Source organism: Callospermophilus lateralis, chromosome 2, assembly GCF_048772815.1.
Source record: "Callospermophilus lateralis isolate mCalLat2 chromosome 2, mCalLat2.hap1, whole genome shotgun sequence".
In the NCBI taxonomy this organism is placed as follows: domain Eukaryota; kingdom Metazoa; phylum Chordata; class Mammalia; order Rodentia; family Sciuridae; genus Callospermophilus; species Callospermophilus lateralis.
In genome coordinates, this window is record NC_135306.1 from 101,497,554 (window position 1) to 101,509,801 (window position 12,248).

The following is a 12,248-nucleotide window of genomic DNA, read 5'->3' on the forward strand; positions in this document are numbered from 1 at the left end:
TGTGTAAGTTTTAGCTATGGCTTTGTTATTTCTGTCACTATTTGGGGGAATGTAAAGGAGGAGCATATGTTGGTTGTGTTGAGTTTAGATGCTTGTGAGATGTAAAAATAGAAAAGCATGTGTAAAAATAGAAAATATTATTCAGAATGACTAGTTCTCTGTAATAAAAGGTGTTCTAGTACCTTGGAAGAATGAGCAAAACTTAACTAATTTAGTATCTAGGGCTATGTTTGTGAACTGGGAAGGCGTGGGTCATTAAGTGCCTGGGATTTAATATACTCACTACAGAACTTTTCAAGTAGAAAGCAGTCATCATGCTCACAATTCTGGTTGTTCAGATGAAAGATTTCATTGATTTTTGTGGCTTAGATTTTTTTTTTTTTTTTCCTTTTTGAATGCTTTCTAGTGAGCCAAGGCCTGGTGTTCTCCACAGTCTTCCTGCCTACTTCTGGAATCAGACGCCATGCATCCACATCTTGGACCCTTATGGACACTGCTGTATGTTATTCTTTTGATTCTGTGTTCTTCTGTGAGTTCAGGTAAGACAAGAATGGTGGGGTTTGAGCTGAAGCCTTTCCTCATTTTAATCCTATTTAAAAAAATTTCAGCTTAAGTATTTTGCCAATTATAGCAGTTTCTAAAGGTGTTCCTAAGCTTGACCAGCTATCTGACTTAAAAACTTGATTAATGAAGCAATTTGGGGATCTCCTAGTAGTGCTTTGGGCATTAGCAGGCCTTCCCATTCTTGTCCTTGTATCTGTTCCTTTTATTGTTTTAAATATATTTTCTAGCCCAGTGTGGTGGCACACATCTGTAATTCCATTGGCTCTGGAGGCTGAGGAAGGAGGATCACAAGTTTGAGGACAGGTTCAGCAAGTGAGGCCCCATGCAACTTAGTGAAACTCTGTCCAAAATAAAGAATAAAACGGGCTAGGGATAAGGTTCAGTGATTGAGCGACCCTGAGTTCAATCCCCAGTACCCACCCCTCAAGTATTTTCTATTATGATTTTCTCAGTAAGGGGTTATGTTAAAAATTTCTGAATTTGGTAATGATGACAGGAATAAATACTGACTACCCACCACCAAAGAGAAGTTTTAGAATCAGTATGGTATAATGTTCAAATTGGAGTGAGAGAACCTGGTTCAAATCCCAGGTTTGCCACCCCTCTAGGATCTCGCCTAGTTTATTGTTTACTTCTTTGAGTTGCTGAAAAGCTTAAATGTGTTTATTGTTAAATGTATGCAAGCCCCAAGTCAGATACATGGACTACACTCCTTTCTCTATTTTGGACATTTATAAAGGTGAATAGTAAAAATGTACAAATATAGTGATGTCTACTCATTGAGTAGTATTTATTATTTATTAAAATATTTATTATTTATTAAAATTGCTGTGTAACTATATTGGATGTACAAGTAAAAATTGATTTAGTGATTTCATTTCTGTTTATGTTTTGCTAAATAGCCACCCCAGCTTTAGCCAAGAAAGGCACTTCATTTAATTTTCATTTCTGATTAAATATTCTATGAAAGAAGAGCCAGCAATTAGTTGATTTTTTTCCCTTTTAAGTATTTTATTCTATTAGATACAATATTCATGCGTCTCTTCCTGTTTTGGGAGGGATGGAGGTAGGGAGGAGGATCTATATTGATATTTTAGTGTAAGAACCACATCCCCACCCATGTTCCTTAAGGAATTAGTATGATAGATTAAGCTATTTCAAACACCAAGTAAACATGTTAAGCCTTATATTCAAGAAAGAGTAAAATTTGTATTTCATTTGTGACTCCCCCAACTTTGTTTTCTTAAAAGTTAATACAGAGGGGCTGGGGTGATGGCTCAGTAGTAGAGCGCTTGCCTAGCACATGTAATGCGCTGGGTTCAAGCATCAGCAACACATAAAAATAAATAAATAAATAAAGGTATTGTGTTCAACTACAACTAAAAAATTTTTAAAAAAAAGTTAAACAATATTTTATATTAAAATGATAAAGTAGTTAAGAAGTGCCATGCCATTATTTGTGGAGTGACTTGCTCTGACAGGTCAAATGCTATTAGTAAAATTAGAGAGAACTCTATTACTTTTGAAAATCATCTTCACTTCTTCAGCTTTTTTACTTCCGTTTCTTACAAGCCATTTTGTTAAGAGTGGTTTGCTATTTCTTATTAATGTAATTGGTGTTATATCTGATTTATACCATAAGCATTCTTGTCTGTTCTACCTAAATTGTGAAGTCCTAGGCTAACATTGCTCACTCTTTTTTTCTTCCAAAAGAAAGTTGTATGAGAATTTTGCTAGAACTTTTTTGCAAGCATCAAGAATCGCCACATATATAGATTAGAGGTTGCCTTAGTTATAGATTCATATGACATGTGTTAATATGCTCTTCTTTCTCTCTGCTCTTCCCTCTCCTTCTTCCCCTTCCCGTTTACCCCTTTCCTCATGGGGAATATTCCCTCATAGACTTGGCACCTTATTTTATTTCTGAGCCTCTCTCTGAGGTCCAGAAGTTTGGTAGACCTGTGGTACTACGTTGTTCTGCTAAACCCGTGACTGCTCACATCTCATGGTTGCATAATGGAAAACATTTGGATAGAAACATGGAACAGATTAAGATTCACCAGGGGACATTGACAATCCTTTCTCTCAACCCCTCCCTTTCGGGTTACTACCAGTGCATTGCCAACAATAGCATCGGTGCAGTTCTAAGTGGCCCTGCAACAATATCCCCTGCAGGTGAGTTCAGTCTGGTTTATTATCTATGGGTTTTCTTGAAACTACTGTTAGTATTGGCATTTTTGAATAGCGGGAAGGACATGGGCTTTGGTGTGAGATATGTAGAAGTCTTATCCCAACTTTAACTTCACCACATGAATATCTTGGGGAAATGTACTTGGCCCTCTGTAGCCCAGCCTTGTATCTTCATCTGTAGCAATGGTATGGAAATGATTTTTTTTTTTTTTAAGTTACAGAGTTAGGAGAGTTTTCTAATGTGAATTCTGAACAATTTCTTTGTGATTCCTTAAAAGTTCTTAATGTCAATAATAACAAAGCTGTTGTCTTTTTTGATGCTGATTTATTTCATGCAGTCCTTTATCTTTTTTTGAATCTAATTGTTTTATTTGCCTTGATTACTGGATGATTTTAATTAATTTAATTGAAACCAGGCTAAAGAAGCAGGAAAAAATAACTGACTATAAAGAAAGGAATGTGGAGTATTGAACTTATGGAAAATCTGGAATGCGTGGTTTTTCTTAGTAAGTTTGAGCCATCTGCCTTTTAAATGGTGATGGCTTCCAGTAATGGAAAACGTCTTTGTAAGGGCACCCCTATTTACAGAACAAATCTGGATTCCCCAGGAGTAGTGAGTTTGTCATAACTGAGAAGAGTAAATGTTTTTATAGAGCTGTGACCCATGGACAGCTCCAAGACACACACTGGAGGGTTGGGTTTTAGTGGCAGGCTGCTGACTTCCCTGTGCACTGAGATAATAAAGAACCTTTCTGGGCAGCCTCCATCTGTAGAGAGCTTAAATTGAAAAGAATTGAGATCGAATTGGTATATTCAGATAACTGAGACAACATACTGCTTTGCTTTTTGATGTCCTATGGTCATCCCCAGAGGCCATTTTATTGCACTGTGAGCATTTACAAACCGGGAAAGTGAGCTTTGCTGAGGGCCTGCATTGAAAAGGATTTATCTTTATAGAATGGGGATAATTATGCTTTATAGTTCTCCCTGGTGTTTTAGGAGCAGTTTGTTTTTCTTATAGTCCCCTAAAAGCAGCAACTTCTGCAAAAAGGGTGCCTTGAGTTAGCTGTCAGCCCTCAACCAGGCGCCTCTGCCCCAGCTGCTTTCTTAGATAAAAGCTCACACTAACCTCACAACTGGGATTAGCTACCACAAGACACCATGTGGCTGATGTTTCTAAATTTTAGACTTCCTTTGGGAAAGAGAACTCAAGTTTGCATTCATTCATTCTTTTATTTACTTATTTATTTCAGTTCTTGGTGACTTTGATTCTTCAACAAAGCATGTTATTACAGCAGAAGAAAAAAGCACTGGTTTTGTTGGCTGCAGAGTACCAGAGAGTAATCCTAAAGCTGAAGTGCGCTATAAAATCCGGGGGAAATGGCTGAAACATTCCACAGGTGAGTCCTTTTATAAAAAGCTAATAGCACACAGAAAACAAATATTCCTTACATAACTGCATTCTGTGTGCTAGGGACTGTGGTTGGGAAAATAGGTAAGATACATTGTACTCTGAGAAGTCAAATAGAGGAAATGAAGACATAGTTCATTCCAGTCTCTACTCCAATTTTACTTCCTTGGAGAAGACCAGTCAGATGGTCCTCTCTAAAATAATGTGCCTTTTTACCCTTTATTCAGCGTCAATTTTCTTTATAGTTTATTTTGTACTCCTTTCTCTGCACCCATCACCCCCTACTGCAATGCTAGTTGCATGCATGCAGGACCTTTGTGCTCTTTCGCTCTTTTTCTATTGCTGTGTCATGAGTGCCTTTGCTGAGTTTGGAAGAAAATAGTTAACTCAATATATATTTATTGAAAAAAGGGAAGGGCAGACAATGAATAAATACCATGTGGCCAGTACTTTTAAGGTAGAGGTTCATCAGGGCTGTGATCATGGTATCTTTGCCTAAATATGCTTCTTGTGCTTTCAGACTCACCATCTGTTAAAATGTTTCTGATGGATTAAATTTTGTTGTGCCAGTACTGTCAACTCTTTACTTTTGGCCTTGACTTTCCTTTTCTTTCATTTAATGAATTTTCCTTGGTTGCTTATTTGCTGCTAGTCTTCTGTATAAATCTTAAACACAACTGCAAACTCTTGTTAGTTTTAGTTGCGCTGTGGTAGTAGTCTTCAGAGAGTAAAGACTAACTGCATTCCTTTCCTTCTTCAGGGAATTACATAATTCTTCCATCAGGAAATCTTCAAATTTTGAATGTATCCTCAGAGGACAAGGGATCATATAAATGTGCAGTTTATAATCCTGTCACCCATGAATTAAAAGTTGAACCCATTGGCCAAAAGCTCCTTGTGAGTCGTAAGTATTTGGGAGAGCAGTGGCTATAGCAAAGAAAGAGTCCTCAAAAGTATTGCTCAAAAAAAGTTGGGAAAGGAGAGCTCATTTTCAGATCTCTCTCTTTCTCTCTCTCTCTCTCTCTCTCTTTCTCTCTCTCTCTCTCTCTCTATTTTTAATATTTATTTTTTAGTTGTAGTTGGACGCCTACCTTTATTTTATAAAATAAAGTGGTGCTGAGAATCGAACCTAGGGCCTTGCACATGGTAGGCGAATGCTCTACTGCTGAGCCACAACCGAAGCCCCAGGTCTCTTTCGTTTTATCATAAAAAGTCTTATCCCCCGCCCAAAAAGTAAATGCAATAATGTATAACAGAATCAAACCATACATATTTTTTAAAAATGCAGCAACTTTTTAGAGGGGAGTTATGATCAGTGTGACAGAGTGAATTTGTGTGGAAAATTTTGCCCTTTGCTCAAACAAAAACAACTAAAAGCAGGAATATAACTTGATAGCAGTGGTCATCACATTGGTGGCTGAATGGGCGGCATGAGGAAAAGATCTTTCTACTCAATTTTTAAAAATTATGATTAAAATCATAGATTGTGGCTGTTGAGTTGAGGTACCATCAGTAATCTGAGCATCATAAAAGAGTGGTTTCTGGACTTGTTGAGAATTCTACCTTTCCAGAGTTGTATAATTGAGAAGTAGCCCTCATGGACCACAAAAATCTTTTCATTTTAATTCTCAGCTAAAAATGATTTCACTACTAATTAGAATGTTGTTGTATAAAGAAAGCTAAGTAGCAGTGTGAGGATGCTCACAGCTTTCCTAGGGAAGAGATTGGAAGTGAATCCTTACTAATAATATTTTGTGTTCCCTTCCTTTTCTAGGCCCTGCCTTGGATGGGTTTCACATTCTTCACCCTACCCTTCCACAGGCATTGGCTGTCCTTTCTCATAGCTCTGTAACCCTGGAGTGTGTGGTGAGTGGGGTCCCAGCCTCACAAGTGTATTGGCTGAAGGATGGGCAGGATGCTGTGCCGGGAAGCAACTGGAGAAGGTTACATTCACATCTTGCCACTGCTAGCATCAATCCAGCAGACTCTGGAAACTATTCCTGTGTGGTGGGCAACAAATCTGGCGACGTAAAACATGTCACTTATGTGGTTAATGTACTTGGTAAGATGTCACTTAGTCAATTTTTTCCCCCCAAATCAGGACATTATCCTTGTCTATCTGATGTTTGCAGGACATATGTGAGCTAAACTAAAACAGTGAATATCTAGAAATATTCACACCAATAGCCAGAACAAGGCTTCATTTTTTTGCAAAAGGACTGATAAATTAGGCTGTATTTCTGGGTGGCATAGAACATTTCACATGGATTGCTCTTGGGAACCTAACCCCCAGAGCATCTTCTCTGTGACCTGGAGAAAAGAAAACTGGAATCTGATGGAATGGAAAATTCTGATATGTATCTCTGTGTGGCATCCTGTAGTAGCAACTAAGAGTACTGACTAGAAAATGGCATCTCAAAAAGAAATCAACCTATTTTATTATTATTTTTTTCCCTTTTGGCATGCTTTTACCTATAAATAATGCAAAAAATTTGCATTATTTCTACATATATGCTTTATCTCAAAGCTGTTTCTTTTCTACTAGCCACTTACCTTAGTGTCATGTATAATAGTAGTATATGTTTTCCTTTTTCAAAACAGATTTACATGAAAGCCAGAAATAAAATTAATTTCACAGTAAATATAGTTTTTGTAAATTTTTTCCAAGTGATTTACTTAACACTCGTGGCCTAATGTAGGTTCACAACACTGGGATTTAGGAAGTGTTTGGCAAGTGGCTGCATAATGCAGTGATTGGGCTGGGGTGTAGCTCAGTGGTAGAGCACTGGCTTACCATATGTGAGGCACTGGGTTTCATCTCCAGCACCTACCTGCACCCCTCACATGGGTGTGCACATGGACATGTGGTGATAATCAGGAGTAGGTTAATATGCATAATTACTTATTTAAGGCATATGCTGCAAATATTGATAAATCGTTTACTTTTCTAAATACAAAATGACTTCATGGCTCTTAAAGGACGTTTCTTTCTTATTTACTTATTTATTCTTCTCTATTATACACCTAACCTGGAAATAGGCTTGACCATAAAAAGAATTTAAAATGAATAATAGATTTTTCTTTTCTTGTTTAGTGTGAAATACAGGGAAACAATTACTTTCCTTTAACCTAGTCACCTGAAATAAATGCTAAAGAAGCCTAGGTTAGAAACTATGTGTGTGTTGGAAAAGTTAAGTGGGTGACTCTATCTAAAAAAGGAGACAATATCTTATTAGTAATATATGGTTTATTCTATTAGTGGAAAGTTAAAATATATTTCTAACTTTTTTATTGATGACCACAGCAGATGGAAGAATGTGAATAAAGAATATAACCTCAACTAGTTATTGGTAGAAGATTTTTATTTGACCTGTGTGATAATTTAAAAATTGAGGGGTAGAGTTTAATTTGCATGTTTTATTTTCAGAACATGCTTCAATTTCTAAGGGACTGGAAGATCAGAAAGTATCTCTGGGTGCCACAGTACTTTTCACTTGTGATGTTCGTGGGAACCCAGCACCTAACCGTACCTGGTTTCATAATGCACAACCTATTCATCCTTCCCCACGACATTTAACTGCAGGAAATGGACTGAAAATTACTGGGGTTACAATGGAAGACTCTGGACTGTACCAGTGTGTGGCAGATAATGGGATTGGATTTATGCAGTCCACTGGAAGACTTCAAGTCGAAAAAGGTAAACTTTTAGATCATGTGATTATATAAAACTTCACAGTAAGCTTTTGCAGCAATTAAAAACAAAGCCCTTTTACTGAAAGAAATAATGCTACACTATATGAGAACTATGTTAATTTTCCATATTTATTTCTAGTGGGAGATAGACATGTTCGTGAAGAAACAACCTTATTTCATCAAGCTCATTAGAAATTGTTTTTAGACTAGGATGTAACTTGGTGGTAGAATGCCTAGCATGCATGAGGTCCTTGTCTTCATTCCCACTATCAGAGGGAAAAAAAAGAATTAGGAAGAAATTATTTTTAAAAAATATGTTCTCAAGATACATAATTTAAAAAGATATATAGTAATTTATGTCTCTCATTTCTATTCTGCAGCCTCTTTAGAACTAACTGATTTTATCAGTTTCTTGACTTTGTGCATATACAAACCGTTACACGCGCATACAAAAATGTGTGTAACACTCTCTGTTTCCTACATAAGGGGCATTCTTTAAATTTTTTACTTAATATGTATTTTGGGTATTGTCTACATGGTACATAACAGAGTATTTTTATCATTATAGTTGTTATATAATGAAGGTTCTTCTGTAAAGATTATTTTCCACACTTGTATCTATAAAAGAAATTCCCAGAAATGAACTTACTAATAGCTATTTTTGAATTGCTTTCCATAATTGTTATGAAGTTATATACCTTATAGTCTATATTTCTTTTATTATGGATGAAAAGAAGTCTCTTTTTACATGTTTGTGAGACCTTTGGATTTATTTCTCTGTATATTGATTCTTCACTGTCTTCTGCCCATTTATAGAATTTAGGTTTTTATTCTTACGTTTTTGATTTGTAAGAGTTCTTTATATATTAGGAAAATTAATTATTCATGAGTTATAAGCATTTCAGATTTCAGAGAATGACTATGACACAGTGAATATTTTTACCTTATGTAATTAATTTAAAAGTTAATAATAGAAAGGTAAGTTTTTAAAAAACTTGCCGTGTATTTGGAAATTTAAAATTATACTTCCAATAGGTAGACCATAAAAGAAATTGTAGTGGAAATTTAAAATACTTCAGACTGAATGATAAAAACAATGCCATAGAAAAGTTTTTTTTTGGGGGGTACCCAAAATAAAATTTAGAGAGAAATTTATAGCCTTTATATGCTTATAGAAGAAGACTAGTAAGGCTGAAAATTAGTAAGTGAAGTGAAAAAAGCAACAGAATAGATTCAAAGAAAGCAGAAGAAAGGAGATAATATAGATAAGGGCAGATCTAAATCAATTAAATAATAAAGATAAAGAAGATCAATAAACAATAAGTTAGTTCTTTCTAAAATCTAATAAAATAGACAAACCTTTGGCAAAATTGATTAAGAGTAAAGAAAGTAGGTAAAAATAAACAATGAGAATAAAAATGGAGCTCCAAGTACAAGGCTTATGGAGATCAAAAATAATAAGATGGCTAGGATAAACTTTATAACAGTAATTTGCAAATATAAACAGAAGTGGACAGTGTTAGTTTTGTATCATGTGACAAAACACCTGAGACAATAAGTTTAAAAAGAGAAAAGCTTTAGTTTTGGCTCATGGTTTCAGATGGATCTGTCCTTGGTCCCTTGGCCCTGTTGCTTTGGTCCTGTGGTGCAGAGTACATCGTGGCAGGAGGTCATCGTGGAAGGGGCCTGTTTATCTCATGGAGACTGGGAACAGAAAGACAGGAGGGGACAGGGGTCTTAATATCCTCAAGGTAATGCTCTCAGTGACCTAAATTTCTTTAGGCGTTACCTCTTAAAGGTTCTACTACTTCTTAGGACACCATAGGCTGGCAGCCAAGTCTTTAGTATGTGGGTGGGCTTTGGGGGAATTCAAAATCCAAACTATAGCATGAACAAATTCTAAGGAAAAAATATGACTTAGCAAGACTGAATTAAGTAAATAAAAAGCCTGACTAGTCCTACAGCTATGGAATAAATTGAATTAGGAGTTGAAAATCTTCCCACAGAGAACGTACCAGACCAGATGGTTTTATGGAGGTTCTACCAGGCCTGCAAGTTACAGATCATTCCAAATCTTACACAACTCTTCCAGAAAAGAGGAAGAGATGGAACTTTCCAATTAATGTAATCCTGATTCCAGATTCACAAAAGGATGGTACAAAAAAGCAAAATCAAAGGCCAGTCTTTTTATGAACGTACATATAAAAATACTAAGTGAAAAATGAGCAAACCAGAAATATGTTAGAAAGAAAATACCTCTTGATCAAGCAATTATCCCAGAAATTCATCAGAAAATTTAAACTGTCTTTCACCCACTTATCTAATAAAGGAGATACAAAATATGATTATCCACTAGAAGTACAAAAACACTGGACATAATTCAATATCCATGTTAGACATTCAGAGAAATAGAAATGGAAAGGAATTTTCTTAGTTTGCTAAGACTAACAAAAACTTACACGAAACATCATTTTTAATGGTGAAATATAAGAAACACTTTCTTCCTTTCTTTCTTCCCTTCCTTCCCTCCCTCCCTCTCCCCCTCCCTCCCCCCCAGGGCCTTGAGCATGCTAGGTGTCATGGTTTAGATATGGGGTGGCCTCCCAAAAGCTCATGTGTGAGAAAATGCAAGAAGATTCAGACATGAAATGACTAAATGATGAGCGTTATTGATAGTTGTAACCCCAGTGAATTAATCTACTTATAGGGATTAACAGGGCAGTAATTGAGGGCAGGTAGGGTATGGCTGGAGGAGGCCATGCCTTTGGGGTTTCTGTTTTGTCCCTGGTGAGTGGAACTCTCTCTCTCTGCTTCCTGGTAGTCATGTCCTGAGCTGCTTTCATCTACCACACTCATCAGCTATGATGTTCTGCTTTACCTTGGATCCAGAACAATGGAGCCAGTTGTCTGTAGACTGAGACCTTTGAGTGCCAAATAAACTTTTCCTCCTCTAAAATTGTTCTTGTCAGGTGTTTTGGTTATAGCAGTGAAAAAGCTGACTAAAACACTAGGCAAGTGCTCTGCATGAAGCATAGCCCAAAGCACTCCCTTTAAAATCTCTTCTAGTCGCCGTAGATTCTATCCAGCACAAAAAGGCAGAAGAGAAATAAGAACCCAAATAGTTACTAATTTATAAGCTGACATGATTGCCATTATACAATATCCAAATAGTTTACTGGATATTATGATTATTACATATCTTATTATTAGAAATAATGGTATTTATCAAAGTGGCTGGATGAAGACCAATAAACAAGAATCAATTACCTTTCTATATGCCAGCAACAAACAAAATCAGTTAAAAATTAAATATTTTAAGAAAATATTAGCTCCTTTAAAGCAGACAGTTATATAGGAAGATATACCAGTTAATAGATAGCAAAATTCAGTATTATAGGGTTGTCTTATCTTTCAAAATTTTTTTTCTGTAGATAGTATTCCAATTAAAATTTAATCAAAGTATTTTGATGACCTTAGAAACTGATTCCAAAATGAGAGAATATGTATAATCAATATTGATTTTAATAATACATTTTAAAAGAATAATTTAAAATCATATGACTACATTGAAATGAAAATATACTCATTATTAAAAGATACTATTGAAAGTGAAAAGAAACAGTAAACTAAGGGAAGATACTAGTGACCTACATAACTAAACAAAAGAATAGTGTATATTATACACAAAGAACTCTGATCCATTTTCCAAAGATAAATGACACCATAGAAAAATTAACAAAGGCATTTCACAGAGAAGGAAAAATAGGAATTGTATGTAAACACATGGAAAGATGATGTTCACCTTTGTTAGCACTCAGGGATTTGCAGGTCATGACTGGTGAAATAGCATTTTACACTCCCTCACTTTGCAAAAATTTGGAAATTAGACAAGAGCAAAGATATCTTTTGTGTTGATCAATATTCCATGGTAGGCTACTTAAAAATACTGCCTAGAATACCAGTACTAAAAGGAGAGACTTGCTGCCACTTTAATTTAGAAGTATCAATGTTGTTCGTATGGATGATAAGAAATTATGTATAAATTTTATTTAAAATAGGATTTTTCCCTCCCAGGATTTTTATAATCAGATTATCCCAGAATTGACCATTTTCTTGAAAAGATAGTTTTATATCCTTTACATCTCTTTTTCACATTAAAGTCTAAAGTTTTGGCTTCACCTCTTGTATTTACCGTGGTCAAATATGTATAGTATCCCTATTGGAAAGCTCTCAATAGATTCCTTATATACAATCCTTTTCTGAAAGGTTAAGAAATGTATGTAGGAATGTCTAGAGTCCCACAGTTATGAAAATGTTACTTTTTATTGACAATCGCACTTGGTAAAAATTGAGACAGGAACCAACCAGAAGGGAAATATCTTTGTTCTAA

At 35.6% G+C, this 12,248-nt stretch overlaps 1 protein-coding gene across 5 annotated transcripts in view; it reads left to right on the forward strand.

The window, feature by feature from the left end:
• The window catches only part of Cdon (cell adhesion associated, oncogene regulated), a 97,314-nt gene that overhangs the window by 35,937 nt on the left and 49,129 nt on the right, over nucleotides 1-12,248 (forward strand). For all 5 annotated transcript variants that reach the window (XM_076846197.1, XM_076846195.1, XM_076846198.1 and 2 more), the window contains exons 2-7: nucleotides 407-539; nucleotides 2,467-2,739; nucleotides 4,008-4,154; nucleotides 4,926-5,069; nucleotides 5,940-6,227; nucleotides 7,593-7,862. In XM_076846197.1, the coding sequence (XP_076702312.1) occupies nucleotides 464-539; nucleotides 2,467-2,739; nucleotides 4,008-4,154; nucleotides 4,926-5,069; nucleotides 5,940-6,227; nucleotides 7,593-7,862 (1,198 nt within the window). In that variant the 5' untranslated portion in view covers nucleotides 407-463. The remainder of the gene's footprint in view (nucleotides 1-406; nucleotides 540-2,466; nucleotides 2,740-4,007; nucleotides 4,155-4,925; nucleotides 5,070-5,939; nucleotides 6,228-7,592; nucleotides 7,863-12,248) is intronic.